This window comes from Limulus polyphemus, unplaced genomic scaffold (assembly GCF_000517525.1).
Source record: "Limulus polyphemus unplaced genomic scaffold, Limulus_polyphemus-2.1.2 Scaffold33, whole genome shotgun sequence".
Taxonomy (NCBI): Eukaryota; Metazoa; Arthropoda; class Merostomata; order Xiphosura; family Limulidae; genus Limulus; species Limulus polyphemus.
The window spans coordinates 1,485,681-1,498,357 of NW_013665643.1; the positions used below are offsets into that span (position 1 = coordinate 1,485,681).

Sequence of the window (12,677 nt, forward strand, 5' to 3'; positions counted from 1 at the left end):
TGGCACTGGGTGAGTTTTTAATAAGGAAATTGGCTTCATTATACTCTCTTCACTAAACTGATTGTTGTTTTGGACACTTGAAGTAAATTAACTTCATCTGCAACCACGGCCAGGGAGTTAGGGCGCTCGACTCGCAATTTTGTTTTGAATTTCGCGCAAAGCTGCACGAGGGCTATCTGCGCTAGCCGTCACTAATTTAGCTGTGTAAGACTAGAGGGAAAGCAGCTAGTCATCATCACCCACCACCAACTCTTGGGCTACTCTTTTACCAACGAATAGTGGGATTGACTGTAACATTATAACGCCCCCACGGCTGAAAGGGCGAGCATGTTTGGTGTGACGGAGATTCGAACCCGCGACCCTAAGCAAACAAACATCTGCAACTTGTAATATGTTTCAGTCACGAGCATTGACCCTCTATTCAAAAACATTATTAGCTGTTGTTGTTGTTTGTAATTAAGCACAAAGCTAAACAAAGGGCTATCTGTGCTCTGCCCACCACGGGTATCGAGACCCGGTTTCTAGCAGTAGAAGTCCACAGACATTCTGCTGTGCCACTGTGGATGAGGGAGGGGGGGGGGCAATATTGGCATCGCATTCGAAAAACCACAAGGATCGTTAGATTTACAATCGTACACTATTGTGATTTAGTTGAACCTGCGAGTTATCCAAAGCAATCAATATTACCAGTCAGATGAAGCTTGTATGTAAGTATTCATAATGTATGAAATACGACAAAAAATTATCATAAAATAAGATTTTGGAACATCTGCCGCCACATATTTTTCTTGCTGATTGAGGCATTTCACATATACATATTTATTTTCTTTTATTAACGAGTGTTCAGCAGAGAATATCCTACAGAAAAAAAACCCAATAAAAACATACACTATACCGCGTATTATTTTTTTTTCACGTCTAACAAAAAAATTAACAATTTAACTGGTGATGTTTGCCGAAAATTTACAGTCAAACTGGGCTGATTGTCGTAATAACAAATACACTTTCACGAAGCTTTGCGCATATCTTCATCTTTTATGGCTCGTTAGTCGTTCAAAAGAACCAGGAGGTTTCGCTCTCATAAGGAATGCAGCATTTATTAGTTTAGGGTTCATTCGTGCAGCTTAAACTTCTCACTAGGACCAGCAATGAAAGAACTTCTTGCACGAAACAGTTTGTTAACACAAAGACTGTTGGGTGATTAGGCATTAACTATTTTGAGTTCTAGTTTAGCAGTTTTTTTTTTATTTTACACTCATATCATTATATATATATGACAAAATTCATCAAGATATAAAAATGGGAAATTAAATTACATTTGTATCAAAATTGCGCGAGCTTCTTTGGACGTTAGTAAAAAAAAAACGTCCGTCGTAGGAGATACCAGGGAGTGAATACGCCTGTTATAACAGCTAGAATGTGATTTTTTTGTTTGTTTGACCACATTCTCTTTTGGGTTTCTATAATTATAATTAATCGGAGGTCAATTTTAGAAATTTTATTTATATCCTATATTTCATGTGTACTGAATTGTTTGTTTTTTAATTTCGCGCAAAGCTACACGAGGGCTATCTGCGCTAGCTGTCCCTAATTTAGCAGTGTAAGACTAGAGGGAAGGCAGCTAGTCATCACCACCCACCGCCAACTCTTGGGCTACTCTTTTACCAACGAATAGCGGGATTGATCGTCATATTATAACGCCCCCACGGCTGAAAAGACGAGCATGTTTGGTGTGACGGGGATTCGAAGTCGCGACCCTCAGATTGCGAGTCGAGTGCCTTAACCACCTGGCCATGCCGGGCCAATGTACTGAATTAGTTAATCATGAAAGTATCTTGTGACAATCGTATCCACAAATCTACAATAATATTTCAGTGACGTCTTAGAACTCTTGTTAATATTGTATATCTTATTTCAGAAAAGCAGTTTTATAGATAGGCTTTATAAAAAAAAACATCCGTAATAAACTGTTAAGGAATAAAAAATGCCGTTACTTTGAAAATAACGAAATTATTAATAATTGTTAATGTACAATTAAAGTTTCCGACTTTAATAAAATAAAATAAATTTTTGTAACTTTTTCACTATACATAACTGCACCGTTGATCGTGGCCTAGTGGTTACCATGTCGGACTGCATACTGAGGGGTCCAAAGTACGAGATGCGATGAATATACTCCACGCTCTAAGTTCTGGATACTTTATAAAAGTTCCGGTTACTTAAAGCCCTTTTGGTGTCCTGGTCAGAGAGCAATCTCTTTTGTTATTTCAAAATACAAACCGAAAAATAAGTATATTTGTCGCTAAAAACGATATAGTTAAATGCGCTGTCGAATAACAAGCTGTACTGGGATGATTCTAGTTTATGGTAATGAGAAGCCAACACTATATCAGATGTGGTCGTAGAATCTTACACAGAGTAGCAAACTCTATCGATCTGATAATACACTGACCTAGTGACTTCATCCTTTCTCTCAAGGATTTAATTCTGAAGCCCAACAAGGTCTCTATTACATACTTACTGTAAAGCTATTTAATCCTATTCGTATTTACTGCTTACAAAACAATACTATAATAATGGCATGCACACACACATGCACAAAATCAATTACAAGTTGGAAAAAAATATTATAATTCAATGTTAATTTATTAGAAAGATCTTCAGTTTAAGCATTATATAGAAGTAGAGCCCCCCCTCTTCTGGTCAGTTATCTAAAATGCCAATGTTTGGAATTAAGGATTATATTTGTACCTGTCAGTAGTTTTGTTAAAATAATTACTAAAAGTGGTGGAATCTGTGATAATATACTATTTTTAACACTAAAAAGCTGATTTCTAAGCAACATATTAACTTCTTTAGTGTACATTTTTGGACCCATGAATTCACAATAGTTGATATTGTACATGAAAAAAATAATGATCTGTCCTTTAGAATATCTGTAACCTTCCATTATCCACGAGAGCAAATATGGTATTTGAAAAGATGCTAATTAGTTTGTGATCATTGTAAACCATTTACGAGATCCGAACTACATTCTCATTGAATTTTCAAGATTATAACTTTGGGAAAGATAATCCCAACAGCAGGTTTCTTGTATACAATAACAGAAGTTTTAATATAAGAAGGCTTTATAGCACAAGTTAAACCAAAGTTCAATTTGTCCCCCTTCTTTCTTTTGTTTTTGTAAGTTAGGCAAGTTTATAAAACATCATACAAGTAGCTTGCAGTCTACAAAATAAAGACACAAAGGTAGGGATTCTTCACAAAAAAATTAAGATTTATGGGTCCACAAAAACAGACTTAAATTAACAAAAAAGTGTGTGCGTGCATGTATTATCTCTTTTATAAAAATAAAAAAAACCATTTTGAAAAAAATGAAGGCCATGACTGATTTCAAGTTAATAATATTTATATAAAAAAAACAATATTCACTGCATCAAGAACTATTAAACTTGCCATAGTAAAATATATATAAGATAACATGTTTTAGGCCTGTAAAAATAGTTTGTTTGTTTTTTGAATTTCGCACAAAGCTACACGAGGGCTATCTGCACTAGCCGTCCCTAATTTAGCAGTGCAAGACTAGAGGGAAGGCAGCTAGTCATCACCACCCACTGCCAACTCTTGGGCTACTCTTTTATCAACGAATAGTGGGATTGACCGTCACATTATAACGCCCCCACGGCTGAAAGGGCGAGCATGTTTGGTGGGATGCAAACCCACAACGGTAAAAATAGTACTATAAATAAATGTTGAACACAGTTATAAGCAGCAGCTGAACACATGCTACTTCAAATATCAAGAACAAAAGATTATCGTGTTTAAGTTTACACAAATGACAAAAGTTTGTGAAAAAATTCATTACCAAATCATCATATGCTATTAGTCCTTCCATTTCTCCAAGTTCATAAGATACAATTCTTACGTATTTCAAATGCCTTCTACAAACTGACCGCTGCATAAGAAGGAACGAAGTTACTAGCTGCCAGAATTCTATCCAAGTTATAAAACGGTTTCTTTAAAATTTCTTTTATGAGGTTTACAATTATTTATAATTGTGTGATAATTGTACATTACCCATAAATTCAGTATTTTCTTAAAACACTTAGAATTATCTTTACTTTTTTATTAACATAAAAAAACTTTTGTACATTAACAGGTTTCCTGTTAGAAGTGTGCATTACAACAAATGCAAAAAAAAATAATAAATCAGTTTTGTTTATTTCATTTACAAAAGGAAAAAAAGAAACAAAGACAGAGATTTACAAGCACTCTTTTTTCATCAGCCATAAACTTTGATGTTACTTTATGGGTAACAGTGGTGGGTCTAGACTCTCTATTGGTAACCATCTTGAAGCATCCAAAGATGCATAAAACTCCTGTTGGATGAAAAGAATATATCATTATCACAAATAACAGCAAGAGGATGACTTTACAAGTTTTACTATGAGTAGGAATTGACTGTACTTGAAATGCATAAGCAGGATAGTAAAAGCCTAGCTTACAGAAAAAAAATCCAAGCCTTCTGATAAAAGAACAACCTTATTCATTTTTCATTATGTCATGAACTTTGTTTCAAGGGACAATAATATTGTCTTTTTCAAATTCCATGTAACTAATAGCAAAACAAAATGAAGACAAGTTTTATATAAATTTTTTTTTCTAATGGTTAAATCTACTATACGTAAAGAAACAATACTGTCAGAGGAACTATGTTCCTGAAATTATCGGCACTCTGGTGCCCACACATTTCAGTTATAAAACATCACCCTGTGCCCACACATTTCAGTTATGTCACCCCATTACTCAACAGTTTAGCTCTAAGACGTCACCCTAGTGCCAATACAATTTAGTTGTATGTCACTCTAACTCCCATATATTTCAGTTATGTTACCCCAGTACCCACACAAGTTATAATACATCACCCTGTGCCACACATTTCAGTTTTATCAACCTAATGCCCATACATTTCAGTTATAAATATGCCACCCCAGTACCCACACAAGTTATAATACATCACTCTAGTGAACACATGTTTCAGTTGTCATCCTAGTACCCATATATTTCAGTTATGTCACACTAGTGAACATACATTTCAGTTTTATCAACCTAATGCCCATACATTTCAGTTATAAATATGCCACCCCAGTACCCACACAAGTTAAGTTATAATACATCACACATGTTTCAGTTGTCATCCTAGTTTATTTATAAGTGAAATGTATGTTCACTAGGGTGACATAACTGAAATATATGGGTATCACCCTAGTGCCCACACATTTCAGTTATACTTCATTATAGTGAATAGAAATATAATATATAAAGAATAAAAGCAGAGCTGAAGAGCCACAAAAATGTTAAAAGATATTGAAAATCACCTGGAAGCTTGAATGTTTTCAAAAAATGGGTTATTTTTCTCTTAGGAGCTCCAAAAGAAGAAAGGGTCCATACTTCAAAAGTGTTCATGCTCCTGGTTAGTTTGCAATATCTTTTACACATTCCATCTGATATCAATTTTTGTCAATAACAGAAAACAAAAACGTATTTAGAAAATGTCTTATATGGGTATAAGTTTCTATAACACTAATAATGTTTAAAATATAATTTAAAAAGATAATTCAGTTCCCCCACAGCCAATCTTTAATATTATTTAATTACAAAAACATTGGATTTGTGACTGGCCCAAGGATTTAGTAACTTCAAACTAAAGTAGTTAGGTTGGCTTAATTTTTTTTATAACCTAATAATATAAATTTTTATTGCAAAAATATTTAAGGTTACCTAGCTTTCCAGTTGGATTTGGAACTCATGTTTTCTTATTTTTGAGGTTTCTTAGATTGTAATAAAAAATATCTGAACTCATGTTGACAGTAAAAATCATATGACCAGATGAAGACTGTGACTCCAAGTCACATCAATTTTTTATTTATCAGTTTATCAAACTTCCTTATCTAAAGTGCTATAAAGTGACATTCTTCTTGGTCACTTTGGCTGGAGTAAGCCAATTTTATCAAGTTCAGAAATGCAGCCCTTATCTGCTCATATGGATTTTGTTGCATAATGTTAGTTACTATATTTCAAATGAAGGTTGGTTTGAGGAGGGGGGGGGGGGGGATTGCTGTTATAGTGGTGCCATCTAGTTACCATGCTAGGTATTTTATATGAAAATAGGAATTAAAAAAACAAAATGATAAAAAAAATTGAATTAGACCAAAAACCTACCTCATTTCTCTTCATCAGTCTATCATTTAAATAATCAATATCCAGAGGATTATCATGTTCTGTAAAATATTTATAAAACGGGAAAATTAACCAGCTTCTCTTCATGCAAGTTGTTTTCTTCACAGCTAAGCTTCTGTAGCTGTGCTACTTAACTGTGAAGCTAACAGATATATTAACACTATATCACACAGTGCTTCTGTCAAACATTAACTTAGTGTACAAATGAGACTTGCACAGTATCCAATGAAACTTTTGTCCAGTAAAATCATACTATTACTAGCAAACTTAACATTTAGTAAACACAATCAGAAATGGAGGAAATATTGCTATATTTTTTTGCATTTTTCAAATAATATATAATGAATAATTTGGTGGATTTGGTTTGTTGTTAATTGCAAAGCTACACAATGGGCTATCTGCACTGTGCCCACTGTTATCAATGGGTAGAAATTGTTGGAAAGGTCTGAGTGTATGAGAGCTAAGTTCAACCTTTTAAATGTAACAGAGCATCACTTATGAAAGTAAGAAGGTAAAATAGCTACTTATATATTTTTTTTAAATAAAGATGCTCTAGTTATCTGTTTATGGACAATAACATTTTCTGAAGACAAATAATTTAACATGTCATTAGCACATCCTGCAACAGATAAATGTCGTAAAAGCAAAGTTTAAATGATTCAAAGAAGCTTCCTGAAACAGACATTTTCACTGATGACAGGATGTTTGTGTATCAGAACAGTGTTTCAATTTTGGCAATAATAATATGTAGCTGCAACCTGCAAAATATTTGCAGTAGTTTTCAAGCCCTTCTCTTGAATTTTCCTTATTCTATCATTTTCAGATATGTCATTTAAGCTACACTTTCTTGAATGCATTATGTGTTAGATTGATAAATTCTGGTCTATTTGAAGAAAGTTTACACAGTCAGACAAACAAACTCACTTAGACATAACTTTAAAACTACACAAAGTAAACAATAAAGTAATGGTATTTATAACACTGTGAAGAGTATGAAACTGTTATGAGCTTTCATTTTTATGAGTTGAAACAAAGAATAAAACCTGTACTGAAGAAGGAAGCAGCTGAAAAGTGTTTATTGCAGTCTATGAAATAGTCTGAAGCTTAATTATTGCAAAGTAAAGTAAATTTAAAGATAAAATGAAGGCAAACTTAGCTGAATATACAGAAACATCTGAATGCATGTTAAAAAAGTGATAACCATATGGTGTTGAACATACTGTGCATGAATATTTTAGACCTAAATAAGTTGAGAAAGCCCATGGAGATTTAATTTAGTGTAATGTTAATTTCTTTAGGCAATTACACGTGGGTTACGTATTGTTTGTGTGAAAAACTTTGCAACTAAAAAAAACTTAAAGCTGAATTTGAAGCCAGTCATCACATTATGACAAGAATATTGTGTTATTGTGTAGCATATTCGTTACATTAACAAATCTGACTAAGCAAAAAACAAGGTGATTCTGAATGGAAAAGCCAGTATGCAATTCAGACTCCTTGGACAAAGATCTTTCTCACGACATGGGCACTATTAGCACTAATTCATTCAACTTATTTTGACTGAACATATATAACATCATAGTTCATTATTTTTTGATGTTGTAAAGTATACCACAATATTTCTAACAAAAAAATTAATTAGGAATTATATTATTGTAGTTTACAACTCACCTTCAATAACATTTTCTGAATTTTCATATCCAGTGTCATACTATTAAAAGAATGAAATAAATAAGTAAAATCCACCTTCAAGACGCAAAAACACACAGATGCTTGTTATTAATAATGAATAATAACAAATAAATAATAACTATATTGTATATACTCACTTAAACATACACTGACAAAATATGTATATTTGAAATCATAACCTAACTACTTATGAATTATTTAAGTATCTCATTTATTAGTCTAAACAAACATTTGAAATAATATTTTATCTAAATTTCAGCAATTTCAACCAAAAACACCAAACATTCAAAGCAGCAGTTTGATACTAATATGTAAACTTCAAATATAACTCAAGATTCAAGATCAAATTTAGCCAAATTCTTAACAAATTCTGGAAACTAGTCAAATTTCAAATTGAGAAGTATTTGGTTAAGAAATGAAAATGTTATTTAAGAGAAATTCACCTGGAAGTGAAAACAAAATTGTTACCGAATGAAGTAAACTACTGATATGAATTACAGTCTTACAGTGGGAGGTTTTAAAACATTTAAAATGCTCAAATGAATCTGGACATACAATAATCGATACTGTTTCACTCATACTTATATTTTATGCAACTTCTTTTGTGAATGACTACCAAAAAAGAGTTTTATGTTTTGAGTACTGTCTCCACACACGAGACTTCTCTTTCCACATGAGATCACCACATGAGGAGCTAACAATTCTCGATCAGCTATATTTACTATAAGCTATTCATACATGCTGTAATTTGTATTTAAGATGCTTAACATCTGTTCAACCTTATTTTAGTAAAAAATTGCATGCAATAGCCCATTTAGTACCAAATTAATTGAAATATGAAAATACACAAATCAAAAACTAAATTTTGTTCATATATACCAGATTTGGTTGATACTGAATACTGCTTGTCATTTCAAATTCTGAATACAATGTGACAAAATACAAACTTCAATCAATCCATAATCAATAGAAAGATGCTAATCTTTTATGTTTTGTGACATTTTATTTGTTGTTACAATTTAAGATAGTTAGTTATTAACTTATTTTCCCATTTTCAGTACTAAAGAACTTAGTGATTACAAGGAATAAATATACAAAGTAATAGAATATATTACTAAGACATTTTAGGCCTTATTTCATCATGAGATATATAAACAAAAAAAAGTTTGAAGTTTCAAGATCAGATTAAACCCACATATAACATTTCTAAAATGCTGTGAAATCATTTAAACAGTTCTCATCAAATACAAGTTTTTGTGCTTTAAGATCCCTCACCTGTTGAGAATAACTGGAATCATAGATAGAATTGTTCTGGTCATATTCATAACCATAATACTGCTGATGGTAATTTTGCCAGTTATAGTACCCTTGATAATCATATCCAGAATATTGATAGTAATTCCTATAATCCTGACCTAGATTACTACCAAATGACCTGTGAGGAGAGAGTTGTAAATGTAGGTTACTAAAAGAGATAAAGTGAATGTAATTTAATATCTTCAGGCATCCAATAGATAACCTGCAACATTAGTTAACTTACTAAACCTAGTACTAATCATTAGCAGTATTGTGATGTAATACTGAGCTTGTATAATGCAAAGTTCAATCATAAAAAATATTAGTTGAATTATTAATTAAACCCCATACTAATTAGTAACAATCTCATGGTGATGTATAGTCTTACAGGCCATAAATATGTGATAAATCATCACATAAAATATTTGGCATATATTAAGCAGAATATTAGTAATTAGCAGTTTTAGGATGTAATCAAGTTCTGTATATTACAAAAGTGTAATACATCACATAAAATATTTGGCATGTATTAAACAAAATATTAATAATTAGTAGTCTTAGGATGTAATTAAGTCCTGCAAGCTACAAAAGTGTGATAAATCATCAACAAAAATGTGAGTTAACTTAATAAACCCAGTGTTAACTATAACTTTAGGTTTTTGATGTTATTTAGTTTTACTGAACTAGGATTAACTATAAAAATGCATTGAAAACATCTGTAGCATCTAAAAATGAAATTAATGCATTAACTTAAATAATTTCTACTTTATAATAATATATTTATAAGCTCCATTTCAATATTACTTTGAATCTACTATATAAGAAAATAAGAAATTATTTAAATTATAGAAATTATAAAAAAATAAAATGTGATATCAACAGCTTTATAAATTATATACATAATAGATTGATGTGTGAACAATACTTTAGTAAGACTACAATCAAACATAAGTTGTGGATGTTTTATGCAGTGTTAAAATGAACATTGACAGCAAAGAAAGAATAAACACAATAAATATACAAATAAAACAAATATCTTTATCTATACACACAATGACTTCTTTTACTAAACTGGACAGCTCCTTATTCAGTGGCACACTAATTGATTACTTAAGATAGATAAAGGGCTCCCGAAGCATGTTCACAGAGGGCAAGGACTAATGCAATCATAATAAAATATACGACTTTCATGTCAAACCAGGGTCCTATTGCAGTATCCTACAATTCTTAGACAACTTACATCAATGACTATTCCAAATGAACAATGAAGAAAACCTCCCAACTATCTATGTCATACCTTGGAATGGGAAAAAGACACATAGAAAGGATCAAAGTGGTACAAGTTTCCATGAGATGGCCATTGTAGTATATAACCTTTATCTAAGCAAAAGGATTAATGTATATTTACAACCCTTGTACATCTGGTTTATAAGGGTTTTATAACTATGTACAAAACACCTGCATTCACTTGAATAAAGATAACATTCTACACTAGTCACAAATAGACTGGGTGATATAATCACTTACCTATGATCAATGATTACATCAATCTGTGTCAAAAAAATAATCATCTAATCAAAATTATGATAAAATTGATTAAAACAAGTCAGTGTTTCCAATTATTACTTTTTGTTGGTTATTCCATTAGTTGATTAATAACAATTTTGATTATATCAATTGTCATGAAAATAATCAATTAATTGAAATGAAAGTTTCTGATTACTACTATTTTTGATTATTCCAACTATCAAGTAATCCAAATACTGCCACCAAACTTGTTTGCTAACTCTGTCTTTGTATTTATGTATGTAGTAGGCAAGTGAGATGATTTGATTGGTGAGCATGCTTCGCTTGTGTATAGATTTGTATAAGCTCAATTTCTTTGTATGGTATAGATTGCTGTGAAAAAATAAAAAACTAATTTGTGTGCATGGCTGAATATATATATTATTATTTTTTTCTCAGGGTGTAATTGGTAGAAATTTTGGAAGAAAAATGTAAATACCAAATTGCATATTGTGTAGGTAATTTTAAAGGATTTCATATCTGATTTAGTTCTTATTTAAAGGGCTCAGTTACCTAAAATTGCTTGTTTAATGTTGTTGTTTTTTAACAACAAAGCATTCATACAACTGAATTGCAACTACTTTTCTCTCACTAAAAGTTTAAGTTATAAGACATCAATTCTTATACTTTAGACTAATGGTTTGTTTGTTTCATGTTAACTACAAGACTGGACAAAGGGCTATGTGTGCTGTGCCCACAACAGGAATCAATCCCGAGATTTTAGAATTATAAGCTGTCAAGCTTATAACTGAGCCACCAGGAGGGACTAGCCATACAGACAACACCTATCTAGGATAAATAAAAGCCTTACCTTCTGGGTGTGGCTATGCTGACTCTGATTGGCTTGGAGCCAACAATGGCAGCATTCTGCATTTCCACTAATGCAGCTTGATATTCAGATTCCAACATAAAACGTACAAATCCATAACCTTTGCTGATTCCTCCTTGATCAAGCACAACTAAAGAAATTCAATGAATTCAGCTTACAAAGAATAAAGACTTGTAAACATGGTCCCTTACAATATAATGGTATGAGTTACAAATATTAGTTTTTAAACTTTGCAGAGCAGACTTGAGCTAAAAATTATCCCTCCATATAAACATTTTTTCATTTTTACTGTATCTGCTGGTATAAAAACTCTTGATAAAGTTAAACTCAAATACAGCACTTTTCTGAAAGAAAACTGTGTAGTATTCCTATGAAATACACAGAGTATCATGTACAGCTTAGTTTAGCAACTGGTTCATTCCAACAATATTCATTATAACACACTAACCTTAAACAATTTTCTGCTTTGGCCATTCATAGTATCTAATCAATTACAATTATTCCTTTATAAACATTTATCAATAATTAATATCATAATATCAATAATTCATAGTATCTAATCAATTACAATTATTCCTTTATAAACATTTATCAATAATTAATATCTGATTCAGTGTATATTTACTATCTTAAGCAACAGAATATTAACACTCGACTTTCTATATTTTACCTTTAATTAATCGTGAGCTTTAAAACACTTCACCAACCTGTTTTAAATATTAGAAGTAATATCCAAATCAAAATAATTTAACATCAATATTGTATATTGTGAATAGTACTTACTCACTTAGATTTTTACCACATTTTAGGGTAGGACTAAAACTATCTTGTCTTTGTACATGACTGTTTTATAAGCAACAAACTATGAATAGAAAATGTTCTTGTTGTTCTCGACTTGATATTTATATTATTACCTCGTCTCCATAGTTACTATTTGCAAATAGTCAATAATATTGTAGGTCCATTTTATTGTTGTTCTTTCTACGTGCCGTTATAACACATTTTCATCTCATCATTTAATTTCTGTTGTGCATATATTGTTGTATAGAAGATA

The 12,677-nt window shown here is 31.5% G+C and overlaps 1 protein-coding gene across 1 annotated transcript in view; it reads right to left on the reverse strand.

Moving 5' to 3' along the window:
* Positions 1–4,198: 4,198 nt before the first annotated feature.
* The window catches only part of LOC106460423 (tRNA selenocysteine 1-associated protein 1-like), a 31,058-nt gene continuing 22,579 nt past the window's right edge, over positions 4,199–12,677 (reverse strand). The window contains exons 6-10 of the mRNA XM_013920121.2: positions 11,606–11,753; positions 9,208–9,367; positions 7,912–7,951; positions 6,223–6,281; positions 4,199–4,379 (exon numbers count right to left, since the gene is read on the reverse strand). Coding sequence (XP_013775575.1) covers positions 4,302–4,379; positions 6,223–6,281; positions 7,912–7,951; positions 9,208–9,367; positions 11,606–11,753 — 485 coding nt within the window. The 3' untranslated portion in view covers positions 4,199–4,301. The remainder of the gene's footprint in view (positions 4,380–6,222; positions 6,282–7,911; positions 7,952–9,207; positions 9,368–11,605; positions 11,754–12,677) is intronic.